Source organism: Nansenia antarctica (genome assembly GCF_963989245.1).
Source record: "Nansenia antarctica genome assembly, chromosome: 19".
In the NCBI taxonomy this organism is placed as follows: domain Eukaryota; kingdom Metazoa; phylum Chordata; class Actinopteri; order Argentiniformes; family Microstomatidae; genus Nansenia; species Nansenia antarctica.
Genome location: NC_137692.1, coordinates 14,701,245 through 14,725,557, shown reverse-complemented (window position 1 = coordinate 14,725,557; position 24,313 = coordinate 14,701,245). Strand labels below are relative to the sequence as shown.

Sequence of the window (24,313 nt, the reverse complement as noted above, 5' to 3'; positions counted from 1 at the left end):
GATGACATCAATGACGTAATTACCCAGATTTCAGTGAATTGCTGTTCATAAGGGATTGTAAAACCAAGTCCTATGAGCTCAATTATACCACACAAATACATCAGACGGGATCAGTACTTGGATCATAATATGTATTCTCTTTGATGTAAAGAAACCAACAGATAACATTTTGTTGCAGCACTGTCTTACATTAAAAGACATCACAGACAGACATCACAGTAAAAGGCATCCAAAATATATTGTGCAGCTGATTTGCATCAGCCGTGATCACAAGAGAAGAAATGTCGTTTCTGGAATAGAGGAGGACTTAAGGCCAATCGAATGATGTTCTAAGACCTTTTCAAAATGAAGGATATCAACCTTTTAAGTGTAGTTCCTGACTTGACACTGTTGTTATGCCTGTGACACAGTATACTAAGCCAAGAGGGCTAGAATACAAAGTTTGATTCTCTGGTTCAATACACATACGTAGATACACACACATCAGGATAATGTTCAACAAGGAGGATCCACTCCATCGAATTGTCCGTCCAATATGAGATACTATGCCATTCATAGTACTTGGGGTTACTCCTTCCAACTGCTAAAAGGGAGACAGAGTCAGAGAGAGAGAGAGAGAGAGAGAGAGAGAGAGAGAGAGAGAGAGAGAGAGAGAGAGAGAGAGAGAGAGAGAGCGAGAGAGAGCAGGGACGAGATTGGGTTGAATGAGGGTCAGAATACTAAACTTTGTAGTCGTCCTTGGTGTGACTACACATACAGTACTTCTGAATTCTGACAGGTGCTATTATATTCTATGTCCTATTCTACTGTGCAGAATAGGCAAGCATCCAAAGAGGCAAATGTGCAAACAGGAAATATTCAGTCCATGTTTAAAAGCATTAAAAAGCAGATCTTCCAAAAGAATGTTACAACTTGTCAGATTCTTTTGTGGGGGAGAGAGAGGGAACATGGGCACAGACTGCAGTCCGTAGTCTGTCAGCAAGCCTGGAGAATGAACGCTGTCAGATGCATTCCTTTGTGGCTACAGCCTTCCATTCAGAGTGGCATTACTAATGAGGATCTGGGGCCTCGTTTATAAATGTTGCGTACGCACAAAAGAAGGCATACAGCACTTTTAAGCAAACCTTGGGATTTATCAAAAAAACAATCTTGGCGGGAGAATGTGCGGTCCTCCACGGACACTCTGACCCACAGGGCTGGACTGGGACAAAAATTAGGCCCTGCCATGTGGCTCAGACCGGCCCAACACAATCGGTCCGACACCGCCGATCAACATGCTGGCAGTCTGTTGAATATACCATTTGTAAAAAAAAAATATAGAGCGGAGTAAGTGACATGGACAGCAAGTATACCAATGCAAGTGTGACCCAGTGTACTCACTCACTGTTGACGTACTCCACGGTGATGAGACATGGCTGCTGTATCTGTAGTAGGCCTAGCCCCCACAGTCGATCCAGAGAACATATCTGTCAGTTTCTGACATTTTGAGGCATCCTCTGCTAGCTTCTTACTTTTTTTCTCCCTAATTTTCTGGGCACCCCCTTTCACTATCTTATCTACGAACATGACACTGCACTTGGGTTGTCGGCCGAGGGATCAGAGTGGGGGAGGGGGCCGGGGGGATGTTTTTTGTTGACTAGGTGAAGTGGATATTTGGAGGGGACAGAATTCCCTTTTCCCTTATCTACAATGGAATGTAATCACTCTGCTGTTCGCCGCCATTTTATTTTAAACATTTCGTTTTGTTCACAATTACGTCATTTTGTTCGTACAAACCCAGCAGAGTTCATTTCAGCAAGAAGTATGCACCAAGCTTTACTCCCCCACTCATTGTTTAGGCACCACTTTCAGTTTCTTGTCTAGAAATGTTTAGAAATCGGTGGACAGCAGGGCCTAAGCATGTGATTGGGCCATCCCATGTGTTAGTATAAACGGGGGCCGCCGCTTGATTCAGCGCTAGTTGATGCCGCGCTATTTTGGGCCGCGCTATTTTGGGGTCGGCCGCACTAGTTTTTTTTGGTTTTGTTTTTTTTTGGGGGGGGGGGGCGGGGGGGCGGCCCGACCGGCCCAAAACTAGCGCGGCCCACCTGCCAGCGGGCAGATTGTATGGCCAGTCCAGCGGTGCTCTGACCTGAGTAAACCCACATAAACTGGAGAAATGACAAACTGCGACACTGATGGCAGAAGGATGAAATTTGAGCAACGCTTTGAAATTGATACCATGATACCTGTAATTATTAAACAATACTTGCATGTTATGCAATTTATTCTCATAAATAATAAGGTGAACAGTAGGACAGATTACGTTTAAACTGATGCTGTTTCCTGCTCTCTGAGGTGTTGTTTATGGTAGAGGAGGAGCAGCAGCTACAAAACACGCACAGATGGTAGCAGCGAATTTATTAATTAAAAGTTATTTTGTCTGAGCATGAGTCCCTTCCATTCAAGACTCCTCTTCCATTACTCCCTCATATCGAGTGAGCCCTTCAGTGATGTCTGAGTGAAGGGGATTGTGCAAGGGATCGTCCATACAGCCATTAGTGTTAGCTGTTACCTGTCAAAAGACAGTTGGGAAACAGCAACCACTAACGTCTGTTCGGTCGTGTTGAATGGATTGCAATGAATTGTGGGTTACCCATTGTGCCGAAGGGATGTTTTTTGTTGACTAGGTGAAGTGGATATTTGGAGGGGACAGAATTCCCTTTTCCCTTATCTACAATGGAATGTAATCACTCTGCTGTTCGCCGCCATTTTATTTTAAACATTTCGTTTTGTTCACAATTACGTCGTTTTGTTTGTACAAACCCAGCAGAGTTCATTTCAGCAAGAAGTATGCACCAAGCTTTACTCCCCCACTCATTGTTTAGGCACCACTTTCTGTTTCTTGTCTAGAAATCTTTAGAAAATCTCTGACCACATAAATTGCAAGTTGAAAAATAGGGCGAAATATTTTCAAATGTCCACATCTGATTAATCAGTAGATTAATCAATTTATAGGAAAACATTTTTTTCTTTTTTAACCAACTGGCAGCCTTAGATAAAACACGTCGTATGCAAAGGTCTCAAGGTATATAGATTATAAACAGAAGGTCAGAATCATTTGGTTCCTCTGACCAGACCAGTGTGGGTGGAATCCATGCACCTAACTCGACATTTGTCGAGTATTGATGCATTGATGAAGTATTGATCGGCATTGATGTCAATGGATATTTGTGCCATGATTTGACGTGCGTGGCTCTTGAGTTAGGATTTCACCCTGTGAGATAAAAGCAGCTTAAATCACAATCAAAATCAGTGCAAATGACTATTTCTGAAAATAAATGTATGTTACAATGTCCAGATGCTATCTGTGGGCAACGGAATGATAATGTTCATGTTGTGGGGATATGGTTGCTCTTACTTATGGAGCCCTTCTCCCTTGGTTTACTGGGGTCTCCACAGCATGAACATACTGGATCAACTCCTGCGGTGTGTTTCCAGCCCTGTACACGTTACCACGAACATAATCAATTCAGAGACTGATGGATCGCCTGGTCTACATGGCGACATTATTGGGGTTTCTCTTGCGTCCGTCACTGACCTGCTATCGGTAATTATTTAAATGGTTTATGTTCCCCTAGGTGGTGAACTCGCTTCCCCAGTAAATCAGGTTCTCATTAAGGTAATGTTTCACCATCCTAGCCTCAGAAGCATCTAGGCATCACAGCGATTATTCCAACCAAGGATTTAGATGGCCGTATGGCGTATGTGACGTATGGCCGACCACTCACTGGCCCCACCCCTAGGGGTGTGTACTGGCAGTGATTCAGTAAGGAATGTATGATATTAAGAATTAAGTTATCATTTGTAGGCTAACAGTTTGATTCAATTCAATGTGATACGATTTCATAGTTTATTTAAAGGCAAAGAAATTAAATATTGATTTGCAGTCTGGATCATTTTAATAACTACTGTGAACATGTTTTGTCTTGTCAGGTGAAAATGAATAATGTTGTATTGCACTCTAGAACAGCGCAGGGTATTGGGCAGGTCATTCTTTTTTTTCTTTTTTTTTCTGAGTGGGGCAGTCCCACTCATATTTTTCTTTTTTAATGACAGATACAGTAGAGATTATGACAGGAAGGATGGGTGAGAGAGAGAGAGAAGGGATGACATGCAGGATATGTCCGCGGCTGGAATCGAACCGGGAGCCCTGCGGTACATGGTCAGCGCTTAATCCACTATGCAACCTAAGCGGGGCCCCCAGGGCAGGTCATTCTAAACAGCCCTTTAGAGATGGCACTTTGGTTTCTTGACTCTAAGCTCGTCAGCACCCATACAAGGCTAGATGTTGTCCTACTGTACATCATTGAGACACACAGGAATATTCTACCATGTGAACTGTGTTTACAGTGAATCCATCACCGCTTACCGGCACATGTTTCAGGATTGACCAGGGCATGTCCGCAAAGCCTGCACTGTTTTTCGGCCGCAACTCCTTCCGTTTTGCTGCAGCAAATGATTGGACTGCTTTACAAAACACACTCAAACTCACATCATTTATTATCTTCAAACAGAAATGTCAACATCTGTTACTTGAGAATTACAATGGAGTTCCTCTGAACTGAGTGTTTGAATGAGTTAAACAAAGAACATCCATTTTCAACCAGAGAGTGTGAGAATCACAAGCAATATGTTCACCATGCCTTAGAAAGCCTATTCATCCTTGAGCAACACCTAGAAAAGCTAGTCAGCGACTATACATAGTGAATTAAAACACCCTCTTCTTAGAGGACACCAGCTGCGCACTTGAGGAAGTCAAAGAACCTTTATCATTGCTAAATTAAGTTTCCTTAATTCCCTGAGGAGACTTATAGAGGACTTCCTGAATCTAAACTGCAGGGATGCCCACAGCTCACAGAAGCCTGCCATCTGAGCCTGAATATTCTCTAGTTCTGCTGTCTTTGCAGTCCCACTCACATGTATTTTTTATAAAAAAAAAATATATTGACAAAGGGAAACAGTACAGGGGGGTAGAAGATGTCTCAGGAGAAACAGTATAGGGGGGGAAGTAGGTGTCTCTGGAGACACAGTGCAGGGGAGTAGTAGATGTCTCAGGAGGGACAGTCAAGGTAAGTAAGTCAAGCTTTATTTATATAGCACCTTTCATACAAGAAATGCAGCTCAAAGTGCTTCACAACAGGAATGAAAACATAAAGTGAATATAAAAACATATACAATATGCAATATAAAACAGCAGGGGAAAACAGCAAAAAGAAAAGGTAAATTAAAAATAGGCTAAATAAAAATGGGAAACAATGTACAACCTCTGCCCATCTTCTCATCAGCAGAATACCTTTACCTATCCCTTTCATCTCCCTACCTTACACAGTCTCTCTGTACTTCTCCCTGGCTTTCCACCAGCACCTCAAACATCCGTTTTTGGAAAAGGTCACCTCAGCTCGGTTTTCTTCTTTCTACTGGGGCAGTCCCACTCATATTTTTAATTTTATTGGACAGATTCAGTGAAGACAGACAGGAAAGTAGGAGAAGAAGGGAGAGAGGGCATGTCAGCAGGGCCGGATTCGAACCCATGCCGACATGGGCATATGTGTGCACTGTAGACCGCGGTGCTAGACCACTGGACCACCCGAGGCCACAAACCTTTTTTTAGGGCTCTTTTTTTTGTGCGCATTTTATCACACTTTTTTTTTGTTTGCTACCATTTTAGATGGCACTTGTGACAAGTATATTTGGGTGGGTAGGGGAGGGTTAGTGTAACATTAGATTAGACATTATTGTGTGTTTTACTCCCTCCAGGAAACATACGACGACCAGATTCTTTAATTACAGATTAATGTATTCTCTGGTCTCAAATCCACCATCATCATTCACCGCCAAACTGTTCAAATATCACAACAAACACACATTAGCGTCATACAGACTACAACTTAAATGTGCACAAGATACATGACATGACGCTAGGCTAGTTAACATACCTCACTGGCTGCACACGACTGAGAGGGAATAAGTCCACTTGAAAGTAAAAAACTTCAAACCAAAACATAAATCTTCGATCTTCTATTGTATCAATCTTCAAAACGTATGCACTTCTTGCTTCTTCTAATGTTAGCAACTTAAACTACTTGTAATTGCTAGCTTCTGCTAGCCTTACCCAAACGGAGCATCTCGTCTCTCACTCATATTACTGACATGTGTTGGTCAGTGATGAAATGTCACACTTAAAGAGGCACCTGTGCAACACTGAATGTAAAAAAACGTTATTACATATTAAACACCGTAAATCAATAATAGCCATGAAATAAAAATACATATAAAGACATTACGTAACGTTGGAATTTTAAATAAAATTAATAATAACAACAAAATGCCATAAGTAACATTTACAAATCCAGTGACTGGGATCAGTTCTATGGAGAGAGGCGGGTAGTAGAGGATGAGTTGAGGTTGCCTTTGATGTGTGGCTGCAAGTAAATAGTTCAGCAGAGTTAAAGAGTTACTTCACCTTATGCTAAAGAATTCTTCTTGTTTTTTTTTGTTGGTACTATTTCCACTGGTAGGACACTACTGTATGCATAGGTACCAAGCGGGGGAGTCAGGGTGTTATGCCCTACCAATAATTATTTCAATATTGCTCCTTCAATAATGCATTCTGCATACACCAGCAATCTCTCTGTTTGTCTCTGACTGTGTCGGGGCCAGTTTACACTGGTAGTCTGCCTAAGCCTGGTGAGCTAGTGAGGTTACAATATTACTTTTCTTATTCAGACTATTAGCGGGACCATCACTACCATTGAGGACACAAAGGTCATGACCATTGTATATTTCATAATCATAGACATACATATTCCATATTATATCTATATTCCCTTTTTAAAAATGTATTTCTCTAAATAATATTAATAATATTTTTTCCCATAATTAAGTAAATAAATAATGAAGACAGTAAAGACTGAGTGTATGACACATGATTACAAATATGTTTATAACGGCATTGGGTTGTAGTAAAAATATCTATTCATGAACATAAATACGTATATATGGGGTACATAACCTATTCCTACTTCATACATACACACACACGCCCATGCGCACACCCACACACACATGTACTCATATACACATAAAATCTTTACCCATGCACACACACATACAAACAAACAAACACACACCAATTCACATCAATAATCTGCTGTATTGGTTATGGCTAGTTATGTCTTTGTTTTGCCTACCACGCAACTTGTTTTGCCTACGCTTTGGCTAATTTTATTCAATTGGAACTGGTCATCTAAAGTTTTCTTTCCACAAATACCTCAAAAAAAAAAATGTGTCCCAGAAATTGTGTAAAGATTTGCTTGACCAAAGCATAATATGATATATGACGATATAATGATGCAGGGAATTGATGGCCCCATATACAGGTGGGATCAAGAGATTTAATTTAAGACATTCTGGTTCAAGATGTAAACGGTGAAGTACCTTAAAGAGAACAGGATCTAGGCAGGATTTCCAAGTACTATCAGAGTTCAGTCCCAAGTGAGGAACAATCAATATTAACGATTTTATAAATGTGTCCCCTTACAAAAAGGTGTCCAAGCATTGGCCTATAGGACCTTCAGGAGGCCTATATGGGAACTATGAGAACATTTTTAAAATATAAATTAGGATTTGTAAGAATCTGAAAAAAATGGTAGGTGGGATGTTGTATATACCGGTATATTATATTGTATGTGAATTTGTCATAATACACTTGTGCTAATAAGTACAGTATGAATTAAGTATGAATACTTGATTGTGATTAGTCGAGTTAGTGTTGATTCTTTTTCTATAAAAGCACACATATTCACAGTGTTAGCCTCCTCAATGTTCTAAACTAATGCACCCAATATTGAAGAGGGGCTCATCAAAGTGTACATGTCATCCACATGACTGACAAAGTTCCAGCGCCAATGTACAGTGTTGTCCAACAAGGGGAGAGGGGAATGTCATCACATCTAGCTGGCAGTCATTTATCATACATAAACATATACAGTACTAATAATATAGTTGTCAGCCAAACGATGCAATCTGTGGCACACATAGTGTGGCTTGTACTTGGCAGTGAGTGACACAATAAGTTAGTGTGATCATTATAGTACGTCAAGTGTTGACAGGCACTCTCCATGATGTGAATACATTATACAGCTCAGACAGTTGGCTATCTAACTGCAAGTTAGCTTTGCTAGTGTACCTCCACATTTCTAAATGAGATATTTCTGTATTGGTCATTATGGGGTGTTGTGCGTGGATTGATGGCAAAACGAATTATTCAATACATTTTAAATTGAATCTAGAACAAAACAAAATGTGGAAAACCCTTCTGAAGCCACTGTATAGAGAGCACTGTATATCAACTGAATTGCCTAACTTAATTTATCATCATGTTGAGTGAAGCTCTTAGCAAGCCAAGCTTCTTTTCAACTGCATTTTTATCATTGCACAGAAAAGGGAAGGTTGGACTGTGCATGCAAACAATATGTCTGCCGCAGTTCATTCTCGCTGCACCCGAGGTAGAGCGACAGGCTGCTCTGTCCTATGAAAGGTCGACCTTTTGAAAAACTGTGTAATCTCAATAATAGTCATTATTATTGGTAACTATTGTAGCTAGTAGTACAAGTACAATGTGGTGCCTACAGCCGTTTGTTATGGGTACTAAATAAAGAAACAAGTGGTTGTTATTGTGTTTCCCATTTCCTGTTCCATACCACTCTTTAGGCAGAGCTTTATCAAAAGAATGAAAACAAACAGGATTTTTTTAGCTATACCTATGTGTGAAAAGAGAGGGGGGGGTTGTGTGTGTATGTGTGTGTGGGGGGGCAATCAGCAGGAATAACAGTCAACTATGACCTGTCGAAGTTTATTTTTGAAAATGGTAAGTGATGTGAGTGCCGTGAGTATGAGTGTGTTCTGCAAAGTGGTCTAATCGTTTGCTGCAGCTGTGTTACGGCATGGCAACATTCCTGATATGAAAGGGTGAAAGGTTTGGGTCGAATAGGCTTGTGTTGTGATACACTCACTAGTGTTAAGTAAAAAAAATAAAGTAACGTACAGTAAAAAGCCTTTATCTTTGATGCTCTCTCTGCAGGTAAGGGAGATGTGTTCGGGGATGTGTTCTGGAAGGAGGTGACCCTCGCCCAAGCTTGTGCCAACGTGCGCGCGCTGACCTACTGCGACCTCCATGTCATAAAGCGGGACGCCCTGCAAAAGGTGCTGGAGTTCTACACGGCCTTCTCCAACCATTTCTCCAGAAACCTCCTTCTCACGTATAACCTGCGGAAGAGGGTGAGTGTAACTTGTTTGACCTCCCACATCTGCTGAATAAGATATGAATTCTCCCCCGGCATACTTTGAGATTCCTGTTAGATAGATGTACTTTATTGGTCCCAGAGAAGAAAGTTAATTCGGTTGCTGTTTCTGTGTCAGCCTTGTTTCCCCCTGTCTCTCTTTTGTTCTCTCGCTCTTCCTCCTGCCCTACTTTCCAACTCTCCCCTTAAAAGGGCCTTCTCCCAAGCTAAACAATGTCATCTCCCCGTAACAATTCAATGGCAGATCACAGCATTTGGTACTTCAAAGTCTTTGGTTTCCTTTTAAGGGGTTCAGTTCAGTTGGTTCTACATGCTGTATTTCCGTAGCTGTGCCATCTCCATAGCTGTGTGTGAGGTTACAACACATCTTATGGAGTTCTTTTAATGTTTCTCTCTGATTGACTATGCTTGCTGCAATTATATTCACACTGAGAGATGCCATGTAGTGAACTACAGTAGAATTAACTGCATAAAGGATAGGTAATGTGCCTCTGTAAAAACATGCTGGGCATGGATCACACAGCACAAAGCCTCTGTGGACCTCCAGAAGAAACAGTCATAAAGGAATTACTCACTAGATATTATAACCTCAACAATATTCCAAGGGTTGTAAATCACACAGGAGTGCCCCTGGGGAGAGAAAGATAGTAGATCAGATGGAAATTATTTGAATTTAAATGCTATTACTTATGATCAGGGGTTAGACCAACCTGACTGACTCTGAAAAGGGAGGAATGAGTGAGGAAATAGGAGGATGCACCCAGGTGGCAGTGGCAGCAGAGGTGGTTGTGTGTGTGTGTGTGTGTGTGTGTGTGTGTGTGTGTGTGTGTGCAACTGCTGTTGTCAATATAGGAGAGAGAGAGAGAGAGAGAGAGAGAGAGAGAGAGAGAGAGAGAGAGAGAGAGAGAGAGAGAGAGAGAGAGAGAGAGAGAGAGAGAGAGAGAAATTGAATTGAACTCTGGCACTCAACGACGTAAAGCGCTTGCTATCAATGAGCTCTTGGAGGGCTGCCTGTACAGCATGAGTGGCTCAATACTGCTGCCTTGCATATCCAATGACTGAATTCGGGGGGAGCCGGTGGTGGAGAAAGAGACAATGAAATAGGATAGTTTGTTACATTTGGATAACGTGACTTTTCAGACACAACCTCAATATCACCTTGTGCTTGTGGGGCTTGCATTCTCATTAAAGCCCCAATCTAGCTCCGATTCTTTTTTCAGTCCACATTCCCAGATTTAAGACGTACACACACTTAATCTTGTACCGTGACACAAATGGCCTAATGGATTCCCTTAACCAAGACCGGGAGTGAGCCTGTGCATACTTACTCAGGCCCGTGTATGTTGGTTTAACATACCATATATATCAGGTGGTCAGCTCTGTGCTATCAGAGTAAATCCATCCAGGGTGTATGTGTGTGTGTGTTTGTGTGTCTACAGGCTTTGTTGATGCAATGACCTACACATGTGAATAAACAGAGATAAAGGAGTGTACACAGATAAGGGGTGCTCAGAGACTTTGGTACTCTCCGAGGCCTCAGGTGCAGGAGATAATCAATCTGCCTCTGGGCTCCAAAGTGATATGTCTCTGTAATAGGACACACAATTAGAGGAGGCAGCAAGCAGCCCTAAAAGATGCTCTTCTGGGATTTCCATTAGAATGAAGGAGTGTGAAAGGTAGACCTAACCCCTCCTGTGTGATTCAAGTTGAGCCTCGGTGACCCAGTGGATGATACATGTATACCCAACGTAACAAAACATGAAGAAGACTTTGTAGTCATGTTGTTTGAGGCGTAAGTAGCTTACGGCACCGGATTTGGCTGAAACAGCGATGATCTGATATCGTTTGCACCTCACGGCTACACGACTAATGACTAACACTAAATTCGTGAGCTGAGACGGCGACGAGACGATAACGCTGGGAGGGTGTTTTGGAGTTGCGTGGTTGGCGATAACGTTGATGCGGACACCCACAAATGTATTGTGGTTTACTTAATACTGTTCAGCACTTGGTTACATTCAATGCATGACGTGTGCTATATAGGCTAAATAAAATTATGAAAGCGGCAAGTAACAAGTGGGCGCATTAAAGGTCTAGGCATTAGGCACGTAACATCCATATGCTGTATAAATAAAATGTGATTGATGTATGTGCGCATTGCGTGCGGCCCAACCATTCAGCGCAAGTCTTGTGCTATAAATAGCCTACACTTGATAAATAGCCTACACTTGCTGTGATATTATTTACCGTCTTAGAAACATCTTAGCAACGGGCACTTATAACAATTATCATAACGTTTATTATGCATCAGCTCTTTTTATACAACCTAAATTTACACAGATGAATAACATACATGCCATATCTTGGATGCAGACGTAATGTAAGTGGAGAGAAGATTGATCAATACTACCAAATGAATGAAAATGAATGAATGAATTTCTATTATTATACGGTACTGTCTCACTCTCAATTATATTTTAATCATTTTCTGGGTCTAACCAGTACGTGCATGCCCAGTGTACCTGAATACGCGGTTCCATGTGGCCAGAGATTCTTTTGCACGACAATGAGAAAATGCTTTTTTTTCTCTCAAAAGCCAGAGATCGAAATTGCATTTCGGCATCGTTTTGTCGCCGTGTAGCCTAGGCCTGAGATGGCTGTTTTTGAGTAGGCTGACCTTTTTTCTCAAGGTCTCTAGCTTGCCTCATCTACAAATGCTTTGATGATAGCATTTCTTAACCAGGATGTATTGGTTTACACCTGAGGCTTACACAAAGCTAGGGTAGCACTCTTTCTCTACTACTAAGTGGGGCGTCAGGGGAATACTTGCCACTGGTGTAACTGATATGGCATTGAATTGTGTTTCCTGTCTAGTTTAACTGGTAACTGGGAGACCAACAGCTTATTATGTATCTCATTGTAATATCTATGCAAGTGCAAACACCTCAAAACTATTTTTGTTTCATTTGAATGAACTTCATTATAATGCACTATTGGGAATGTGTCACTCAAAATGATCCAAATGAAGCAGTAAACTGGTAATGAAAGCTGAACATAGCACTGAACATAGCACTGTAGCAGGGCAGCAGTGTAGCAGTGCAGCAACTAATGCTTGGGGAATTGAACTGTAGTTCTGTTAAGGTGGCACACATTGCTGCAGTACATTCAACAACACCAGTTTTGATGAATACAAACAAATGGATAACATCATAAAAACACCCCAAAAAAGCTCGCCAGACAATAGTAATTAGTCAGTCAAATGCATCTAGTGGAGAATGTTGGTTGTTTCTATGTGAAGACATGATCTGATGATCTATGCCTCAGCTCTCTCATGTTCAATCAGCCCCATGTCTCTTTTCTCACTCTTTCTTTCCTTCTTTGAATGCTGGATCATGCATGATCTGCAGAGCACCATTGATTATACAGAGTGCTCTGAGAGAGAAAGGGTTATACGGAGCACACACACACACGCACACACGCACACACACACACACACACACACGCACACACGCATACACGCACACACACACACACACACACACACACACACACACACTCACACACACACACACACACACACACTCACACACTCACGCACACGCACACGCACACACACACACACACACTCACACACTCACGCACACACACACACACACACACACACACACACACACACATACACAATGCGTTGTTGTGGTAAACAAAATGGCCTGGGGTCTACAGTAGTATGAACAGTATTGTGCTATTGGCCACTCTTCACACACTAGGATTGGCAGGGTCCTATTCTGTTTGCATGTGCAATAAAACCTGCACTTAAATCACTGCCCTGACAAGCTGAACTAACCCCCCCAAGCCCATTCCTGCTGTGTCAGCGCCAACTCTGCTGATCTGCCATTCTGCTCACTGCCCATCACTGCAGCAAACACCCTACGATAGCAAGGACCTCACCAAATCAACCAGTAACCAATTATTGCCCGTGGCAATGTGACAAACTACAAACACAATTGATTGGACAGACAGAAATAAAAAAAAGCAAACAGTTTGATTTTCACCTATGAGTGCATCCTTTTCCACTCCATAGGACATGCTTCTGTGCAAAATCAAAACACGTCTGAAAGTGCAGTTCAGAAAGCTATGCGCACATTTTGATCAAATCCAGATGGCAACCTCAGATGTGTTACTGTTCAATTACAAACAGGTTGCAAAAATGCAAAGTATTTGACATTATGCATCTGGACAATGGCACAGGGTGAAATGTCACCCCAGTCGGAATTGTATTTGTGATATGGGATAGATTATGATACCAATACATTATAATATGGGATACATTATGATATGGGATACATTATAATATGGGATACTTAAGCAATATCACACGAGAGGGAGTGTTAATTAGTCTAATTAACGGTCATTTAGTAGAACATCTGTGTGGCGGAGTGATACATATAGTTATGGAATGCTCATGGAATGCCTCTTGTCCAATCAAATGACTTGGTCGGAACTAACTGTTGTATAAATTATAATATAACACTCCAGAGAAAATGCCAAGAGACATCAAGTGGCAGGAAAGGGAACCCCAAACGGATAGGGAGAAAATAGGACCATGAGAAATGAATGAAGGTGGAGGAGGCTAGAGGAGAAGTTGACCCAAGTTGAAGTGACAGTTTCCCCTCTCCTCCATCTGCAGTGTGTTTAATGGCGAAGGACAGATTTATAGTCCTTTAATAAACTCCACAGATTTATTAAGACAGGCCTCCTCCCTCCGAACAGCATCAATCTCACCGCGGACTACACAGATGTATCAGGAAAATGTCTACTTATACCAGACCATTTCCTGTGCATACTACCATCGACAGAATGATGCATACTGGGTAATGAGAGGTTGAAGACAGGAACTAATGAGAATAAGGGTTGTTACATTATATTGGCTGATGTTTACCGTTAATAGAATAGGCTAAAGTGAGAGCTCGATGAAGATACAAATACAGACAATGCCTTGCAAAAGTATTCACTCCCTGCACAGTTTTCCACATTGTGTTGCCTCAGAGCCTGTAATCATTTTGTTTTCCTCACTCATCTGCACGGCCACTTTCAAACTGAAAACACCTGATTGCCTGTGTATTCATTGGCACCATCACACTGTATGCAATAATAATGCATGACAGATCTGCACTGCATTTGAAAGACAAAGTTCAAGTTATTTTCCAAGTTCATGACAATGCAATACTGTAACAGATGGGTAATTAATTACAATAGAAAAGGACGATCATCAATCATCTTGCATGGCCGTATTTGACCGAGCACCCATTGTGTTCATGAATGTTTCAACCTGAGAGTGGGATGATGGGGATGATAAACATATGGCACTTACTTTGACATGAGGAAGTACAACCATCCTCTGGCATGGGCCTTTTGCCGTACACCTCTTGTGCATCATTGATTGGATGAACAATGAGTAGCTACCTCAGAGCAATCTAGGTAATTGTCACTATCTGATAGTGTTGTGGAGAAACAGAAATATTACCGGACTAAGGAAGATGGTAACTTAAACATGTCTGTCCATTTTCCACATCCCTGTGTGATTTGAACAATGGTTTATGTTTTTGTAGACTCAGCTATAAGACATGCATAGCATTGGCCCCTGTTTCCGACAGGGTCGCTATGAGCGATCTCTGCCAAGGCTGCCATCATTAGTAATTCCATAATGTGGGCGTGCTTCAAGGGAAGGCATACATTTGGAATAAGCTAGCCAAGGATTGGCCGACTTTATCAGGGGTGATTTTTTTGCCACGTTTTGTATTGAATGACATGAGTTCTGTCTGAACTGTCTTTTAGGTATTTTTGCTTCTGTTTGGTTGGCATGGCGAGTTGTGATGGGCGTCACAAGACTCATGCTGCAGCACACCATACACAACACCCTATCAGCTCCTATTGGAACTGTAAATGTCCCTCAAAACAGCACTTGTTTGCTGTACGATTGCTGTATCGTTCATCCTAAATGAATTCTGTCCCTTTGTCTCACCTAGAATCTCCTCAAGGCACCAGTGCTTACTTTGTTGAAGATGACTTTGCACTTATTATGATTCTGGCAAAAGCTGATTCACACATTATGCAGGATTGCAACTCCCAAAAAAGCCATTTGACGCTATCTTGGTTCTTGCATGTTATGGATGTGATAGTCTTTTTCTAAAAATGTACTATTGGGGTTTTGTTATTTGTGTGAAAACACAACACAACAGTTACGCAGTGAAATATGTTTGGAGTTCAGAGTTGTGAAAGTTGTGTCAACTATTTTGAGAGCAAGGAACTATGCAACCAAACATTTACTAAATAGATTGAGAAAAACTGTACATTCTAAATGAAGTAACCTACTTGGATATTGAATAAGATTGTGAGTCATGCAATTTACTGTACACTATTTCTGCTCCACATGCATTTCACCTCATTGATTACAGAAGTGCTGAGTTTCTGTTTAAATATAATACGTCTTCACTGTTACATGGCCCACAGAGGCGAGGCTACAGTATGGGGATGTTGCAGATCAATTCATTTGTAATGGTTTATTGAACCATCAGATTTGCTGCATAAATTATGTTGAATTATATTCCCCCTTCAACATCGTTTGAAGGCCATGTGGCCAATTTCAATGAATGATTCTGTAGCCTTACCCATCGATCACAACCTGTTTTTGAGGTCACAACAAGTTAAAAAATGTTTGTGGCTCAGTGTTAAAATGTGTACAGTGCCCATTGCCTCACTTTTTGAAAGCTCCATCCAGTAAGCTTTGTATTGACAGGATTGGCTTTGAATATGTTTTTGTTTTTCAAATACAATATCACGTGGTTGTCTGACAATGCTTTCTTTTCCCTAGCTACTTATGACTGTTTAAGGTCTCTGAATCACTCTTCCCCAAAGTCACCTCCACCCACATAATGATGACAGCCATGCACAATTGTGTGGGCGGCATTTGGCGGCATTGTCATGGGAGAACACAAGTACTCAGAGTCAGGTCCACTCAAAGTCCAAAGATATAATTAAACCTTGGTCTTGGTCACTGTCACTGTACTAAACCACAGAGAAAGAATTCACTGCTTTCTTAATACCCGTGTACACCCTCTAAACAAAGAAACCAAAGGTTATTTTGTCATCCCAAGAGAAGCAATACCAAACATTGCATTTACCTTTTCAGTTGCAAGCTAAACATGAGTATTTATGTCGGTATGGATGTCCAAATGCTAATAAGTTTGGAAATCTGTACAGTACAGTATATCATTTCAAAGGAATGAATCACACAGTTAACATGACCCAAGCTCAAAAACATACTTAACTAAAATATGATATTATATCGTTGGAAGCTCCCCATGTTGTACTGAAATGTTGTTCAATAGAATTGGAAACATTTCAGATGCATTTTTCAACATAACATTGTGTCAATAAATGACACAAACACAGTGGCAATATTCGTGAAGGTTACTACGAGATAGAGATTTCAGGAGGCGTCCATAATTAACAGTAACAACAATAACAGTAACAACTGTCTATGATGCACACGCATGTAATGCCTTATAAGTGCAATAGACCTATCCTTCTGTAGTCATATGACTACTAAACAACTAGATATTGCTCATAATCTAGTCTTTCGTTCTATAAGAGCTTTCTGAGACAGTACTGTATATTTACCTAAGTGGCTGTGGGACCTTGGGGCTGATTTACTCTTGGATAGTCAAAGACAGACTTTATCAGAGAATAACCTTCACCCTTATGTGATGTAATGAAATCAGTTGAAAATGTCAGACACATTTTCCTTTTAAACAGTCAGAATGTAATGGATTCAAATGTCTTATTGCAAGCCATTCAGGCTAACTAATAAAACACACATTAACAATCAATGTGTGTATTTTGCATTCAACATAATGCCAGTTTATACAGATAACACTTTTACTCTCCATATGAGTTAGAAATTCAAGATAGGGCTCTCCCTAGTGAGTTATTTCAAGGAGAGAAATGGCAGATACTGTATTCATGAATGGAAAACTCTTACAGATTCAGGAACGGAGACGAGACAGTCATTTTAATCTTCTAGCTAGAGATGTTAGTTTATTCTTTTAATTAAACATTAAAGTCGAGAGAAGAAATTGCTACCTCAAAAGTTTATCCTCCCAACACTTGAGATAACGATCTGCACATAGAGAGAGGTTTTCTAAAGGAGAACTCTCATTTAGGCTTGCTCAGCCTCGAGTAGAGGAGGCTCTGTCATCTGCCATTTCAATCTGTTCAGATCAATAGTTGTTATCCAAGAAAGTGTCGCACTGGAGGGAATTTCCCCCGAAATCTTCATATGGTCCTGTTTTTTTTTTTATCTCGACAACACAACTGTGAGAAGTTTGAAGGTCAGTCTTCTTTGTGTTAATAAAACAAAACTCAGTAAGTGTGGGTTTAGGTTGTTGAGCTATATAAATTACCACATGAGCTAGGAAGAAGAACAGGGACACTCATTGATGTAAACAATAACATTTTGTTAGTTTGGTTCTGCTGTGTTTGGCTCATAGTTGCCATAGTGGACAAACATATACCGGTTGCGCCTTAAAATGTGTCTGAATTGTAAGATGTCACTTAAGTACACAGTACATTAAGACTTGATTCTATCAGACATTATTTACTGTAGGCGTGTTCATGCAATTACACACCTACCACCCAAGCTCACATGCTACAGGCGACACAGTCTCCTACGTCAGGTGTTTGAAGACACAGTCATGTGTGTCAGAGGTCGCAAGTTCAAGACTTGAGTGGAGCAACGACAGTTGCGGGGCTACTTTTTGCAGCAACTTGACAATAAAGTCCATTCATTCATCTGTTTCAAATGTGCATGCAGAAACGATAGTACAAGGCCACCATAACATGCTTAGCTGCACGTTGCTGTTATGAAATCAAAAACCCTTAAAGCACTTTTGTCAAAATGAAGCCAAAACCGACTCGAACCCACAACGTTCGGATTGCAAGTCTTGGTTATACACCCTCCATCCCCCACCTACCACCTAGCAAATCTATATATTTTGATAGCCCTTTCCTGGTTGCTATGCCTGATGTGTGCATGCACACAGGTAACTATCCTCATGTGCAGGCACAGATATAAGTGACTGGCCTGGTTACAGAATGTATTCTAACTGCAAGTCTACCTGGTATTTCCACAATTACAAAACCATTATGCCTTGACCACAGGTCATTTAATGTTTAACTACTGTGTCAATACTGAAATGCTGGTTTGATAGGATTTGCCCCTCTAAATGGGACTACAAATAACACAGACAATCATTTTCATACCAACCATCTAAAATATTTCTTTTTTTAGAAATGCAATGAAATGGATGTCTGAGGAGGCAGTTAGTGAAAAAGCAGGCATTACATGTGGTAACCAGGCAAGCAGAATGAGGAGATATGAGTTTGATAAGATAATCCAGGCGAGGCGAGCTGTTGAGAACCTCAATAGATGTGAAAGTCAGGAAGCAATTACAATCAGGAGCAGTCTGGGGGACGGAATCAAAATGGCCCCCGATCTCTGAGGAGAGGAGGATAATTTTCTGACCATCAATCTCGGTCCAATCACTAGGAAAAGGAATGAACCCCTGAGTAATGAAAAGTACATCCCACAAGATTAGGGTGATGGATGTAATTTGAAGGTACTGTACAATCTTGCCCCCTATATATTCCACCTTTGTTTGTCCCTGAGTCATATCTCAGCTCTGACGGATTGATGTTTTACTCACTTTACTTGGACAGACCCCTCAAGGCCAATGTATACTCTATGTCAGTTTCAGCAACACATTGTGGACTGCACACATCTGTGTCTTTTGGTGTCTCAAGTACACAGATCACCATTTTGCTTAGCTAAGGTACACCTTACTATCAACTGCAACTCTATTAATTGAACTAACTCGATTTATTTTGATGGTTAGGTTCAGGGTTTGAGTAGATTTAGAGCAATTGTACCCAGACACTTCCGACTAATACGCACAGAAGGTCTGGTGGACCAACCTATCAAACTTGGCCCTCGTTTACCCAATCCAAACTCCTGACACACAGACATCAATCATCTCACACAGCACGTCACCCCAGCGTTCGCACCTGACACATTTCTGATTCTGTGCCACACTTCACAGTCTTGTCATTCGCTAAAAATCAAATAATGACAAATACTTTACTCAGGCAGTTCACTCCCACGAAGGTCAGGTTTGAGTCAGAGTTTGCCAGGGGGGGTATTTCATCAACGTTGCTAAAGGAAAATCTAGGCTTATTTTGATAAGTCTCATGAGACTTATCATAAAAGCAGATTAAATAAAAAGTCTCATGAGACTAATAAACCTGGATTTTCCTTTAGCGACATTGATACCCCCCAAGTCCCCTTGTTATAAACCACTTTGGGCTCGTTTTTTTGGAAAGTCTGTTTTCTTTTTAGCTAGAAACGTATTTGTTTCTTGTTCTTCAGCTGCCCACCGATGTTTGACTGTGGATGTGTGTAGACAAGAATCGGACTCAAGTGACTTTGAATTATCCCAATGAAAAATATACTAATTTTCACCCCCTGTGCTATTTTTTACAAGCAATTATTATATTTACTTTACTCTTGGTGAGAAATAGCCTCCTAATTCGGGTGGGTGAAACATTGACTGGCAGACATTAGGAATCACATTTTTGTGGAGGATCATCTCAGCAGTCTTAATTGCCAGTGTAACATTATACAGTGCCCTACACAAGTAATGGGACAGTGAAGCATTTATTCTTTGTTTGGCTCTATACTCCAAAGCTTTGGATTTGAAATCAAACAATTATGCTGAGGTTAAAGTAGAGATTGTCATTATAATGTATAGCATATAACATGTTTTGTTCATTTGCATGCAATAACTGCCTGAAGTCTCCGACCCATTGACCGCACCAGCCACTGGGTACACTCTGGTGATGCTCTGCCAGAACTGAACTGAAGCCAACTTCAGTTGTTGTGTGTTTGAGGTCTATTTGCCTAAAATCTTGTAATCCCAAAATCAAATGCATGTTTAATTGGAGTTAAATCTGAAGATTGACTTGGCCAGTCTATAACTTTACACTTTAAGCTCTGAAAAACGTCCCCAGTTGCTATGTCAGTATGCTTTGGGTCATTGCCTTACTGTATGATGAAGCGCCTTCCAATAAATCTGGAGGCATTTGAATGAATGAATGAATGAATGAATGAATGAATGAATGGTCTTTATTGTCATTGCTATAGTACAGGTACCAAACAACGACATTTGGGAGGGGTGGCTCCAAGTATTTGCTTCTGCCATCAGCAGTTTCATAATATAATGAAGACAAGTTAGCCAGTTCTAGCAGCAGCTATACATGCCCAAACCATAACTCATCTCAGAGGTGGTGTGCTGTACATCTTGGGCAGATCCATTTTTCTCCAAACGTTCCTCTTGCAATCACTCTGGTACATGATACTATTAATCTTATCTGTCCACGAGACCTTTTTCCAGACCAAAGTTTGTAGATACTTTAAAAATAAATAATAATCTGACCATTGTTTTTGAGGATAACTAGTGGTTGGCACCTTACAGCCTTTGTAGTTGGGCTGATGAAGTCTGTGCATGGTGGTCTCATCATGGTGAAGTCTGTGCATGGTGGTCTCATGGTGAAGTCTGTGCATGGTGGTCTCATCATGGTGAAGTCTGTGCATGGTGGTCTCAGTGTGAAGTCTGTGCATGGTGGTGTCATGGTGAAGTCTGTGCATGGTGGTCTCATCATGGTGAAGTCTGTGCATGGTGGTCTCATGATGAAGTCTGTGCATGGTGGTCTCATCATGGTGAAGTCCGTGCATGGTGGTCTCATCATGGTGAAGTCTGTGCATGGTGGTCTCATGGTGAAGTCTGTGCATGGTGGTCACATGGTGAAGTCTGTGCATGGTGGTGTCATGGTGAAGTCTGTGCATGGTGGTCTCATGGTGAAGTCTGTGCATGGTGGTGTCATCATGGTGAAGTCTGTGCATGGTGGTCTCATCATGGTGAAGTCTGTGCATGGTGGTCTCAGTGTGAAGTCTGTGCATGGTGGTGTCATGGTGAAGTCTGTGCATGGTGGTCTCATCATGGTGAAGTCTGTGCATGGTGGTCTCATCATGGTGAAGTCTGTGCATGGTGGTGTCATGGTGAAGTCTGTGCATGGTGGTCTCATGGTGAAGTCTGTGCATGGTGGTCTCAGGGTGAAGTCTGTGCATGGTGGTCACATGGTGAAGTCTGTGCATGGTGGTGTCATGGTGAAGTCTGTGCATGGTGGTCTCATCATGGTGAAGTCTGTGCATGGTGGTGTCATGGTGAAGTCTGTGCATGGTGGTGTCATGGTGAAGTCTGTGCATGGTGGTGTCATGGTGAAGTCTGTTCATGGTGGTGTCATGGTGAAGTCTGTGCATGGTGGTGTCATGATGAAGTCCGTGCATGGTGGTCTCATCATGGTGAAGTCTGTGCATGGTGGTGTCATGGTGAAGTCTGTGCATGGTGGTGTCATGGTGAAGTCTGTGCATGGTGGTGTCATGGTGAAGTCCGTGCATGGTGGTCTCATGACACACTCACACCTACCTCCTGGAGGGTTCCTGATCTGTGGCACAGTTCTTAATTTTTAGTCATTTGTTTTATTATGGTGTGCATTTTTCAGTCATCCACTAGTCTTCTATATAAGTCTTCCTTGGCCTACCAGCCAGTTTGCAATTGCTGAGATCACCAGTGATTTTTTTTTCTTTTTAATTATGTTCCAAATTGTTGATTTTAGCAAGCTTAAGGTTTTGTGTTTTATGTTTCTGATAATAATGTTTCTGATAATAATGGCTTCCTTGACTTTCATTGACACCTCTTTGGATCTTGACAGACATCAATAGTCGACTCCAAAGGCAAATACAAAGCCGAGAATCAATCTTAGACATTGACAGATTCTTTATGTCAGCACAAAATGGACTGCACTTATAGTGTATATTCCAAAGCGCTTTACAATGGCCTCTAATTCACCCATTCACACACCAATGGCAGCAAGTTACCATGCAAGGCGCCGGCCCACACATTGGGAGCAATTTGGGGTTCAGTGTCTTGCCCAAGGACACTTCGACACGGTGGACCGGGGACCAAACTGCCGAACCGCCAACCTTGCAATCATTAGACACCGGCTCTACATCCTGAGCCATAGCCGCCCAAAGCTGCACAAATGATGTGATGGAACACATCTTTCTTGACGAGAAAACCCTGTCAATCCAATTGACCTATTACGTTTGTTGCCCTGAAATAGGGAGACTATGTATAAAAAGTGTTGTAATTAATACATTATGAAACCAATATGGACACAAATATCATCAAATACAAGCTGATAATCTCTACTTTAACCTCATATTAACTGTTTGATTTCAAATCTAAACGTATAGAGTATAGAGCCAGAAGAACAAAATAGGCTTCACTGTCCCAATACTTACTGTACTGCACTGTATGTATGACCAGTTGTGGCCTGTATGGATTTAATTGGTCTTTGTTACAGTAGCTTGAGTGCTTGCCTGCTTCATGTGACAAGATTAGTCTATGTTAGCATGTCAGCCCCATGAGGACCAAACACTGGAGCCACAGGCGGGATCTGAACTTTCAGACAGAGCCATGGGACCTTCCTCAGTTCTGGCATCTACTGAGCACGAAGACATGTGAAAACATACAGTATGAACAGACAGGTTCTCTCTCAATCACATGCATGCAACCTACTATAGTTTTAGCACAATTCCACGCACAGACAGTGTTCTGACATTCCTTGGGCACCATATGGAAAGTGAAATATACAGTATGCAAACTTACACAAAAGTGTTTCCATGAGTGCCACATTAACATCCCAATACCGCAGGCCACTTTTCCCCCAAATAAATGTCTCTGCGTATGAGATGAAGGCCTTCTGAGACTAAATCAGAAATAAAGCAGACAAACAAACAAAGTAAAAGCAACAACAAATCGGAGCATAGACTAGCAATGGCCCAGTATAGTACCTGTACCTCCATCATTGTTGAGATCGTCATGCCCATTTGATAATATTGGCTATTTACAGGAATCATTTATTCCATTACTCTCAATTGCATAATCCACATTGCATACGCCCACTGCCTTGACAAGAATTCAAGATTTAAAGCTGATGAAGGCACCGGGAGCCGAAATTAAGCAATAATGCCAAACAAGCCATGATTTGGTGTCAATATTGTCACAGACAGGGGAGTTGTTTGGCACGACAGGCAGTGGGGGCGGGGGGGGGGGGGTAATGAGAGAATAACAACCGTAGTACCTCATCAGAACCAAAGCTGATAACTCCCATTGTTTACATTGTTTTGGTCATAGGAGACTTTGTAAACAAATGATGTAAGCCGTAAAAAAAAAAAACATGTTTTAATATGATATGTACAGTAATGCTCTTGGAATGTCATTCTTCGATGCACAATGTCATAGAAATCACGTGAATGGCTCATCCTAAATGAGGCTCATATGGGTATGTGCAGCGCAAAGCTGGCAATTCAAAGCCAGACTAAATAATAGATCCTCTGGCACAACTCTGATGTCTGTGACATCATATTTTGGCTCAGTGGGTTGCGGGGGGCTTAGACAGCTCTAGAAGGATTCGAATATTTCATAACTGTACTCATTTAAGTACGAATATAAGAGGAGTTGTATCCAGAAATGTATTGATTAATGGTCATTTTGGTATGGTAAAACTAAGGCCATGCAAACTTGTGAAAGCGGGTGAAAAATAATAAATCAAGAAAACAGTATCAAAAGTGTATCAAGTGTACAAATATCCATCTTAGATGCAAGAAAAGTACGAGAAATATTATGCTATATTTCAGTTTGATTATTAAATACATTAACATTAATTAATTTGGGGTAGCACATTATGTCTTCTATACACTTTTACCTGACCACAGCATTGAACCAATTTGA

General features: G+C 41.3%; 1 protein-coding gene across 1 annotated transcript in view; it reads left to right on the top strand.

Annotated features, from left to right (window-relative positions):
• Positions 1–24,313, top strand: part of LOC308174209 (voltage-gated delayed rectifier potassium channel KCNH1-like) — a gene marked incomplete at both ends in the record, with an annotated part of 75,228 nt that overhangs the window by 47,066 nt on the left and 3,849 nt on the right. Inside the window, one exon of the mRNA XM_080549291.1 lies at positions 9,125–9,321. Within this exon, the coding sequence (XP_080405417.1) occupies positions 9,125–9,321 (197 nt within the window). The remainder of the gene's footprint in view (positions 1–9,124; positions 9,322–24,313) is intronic.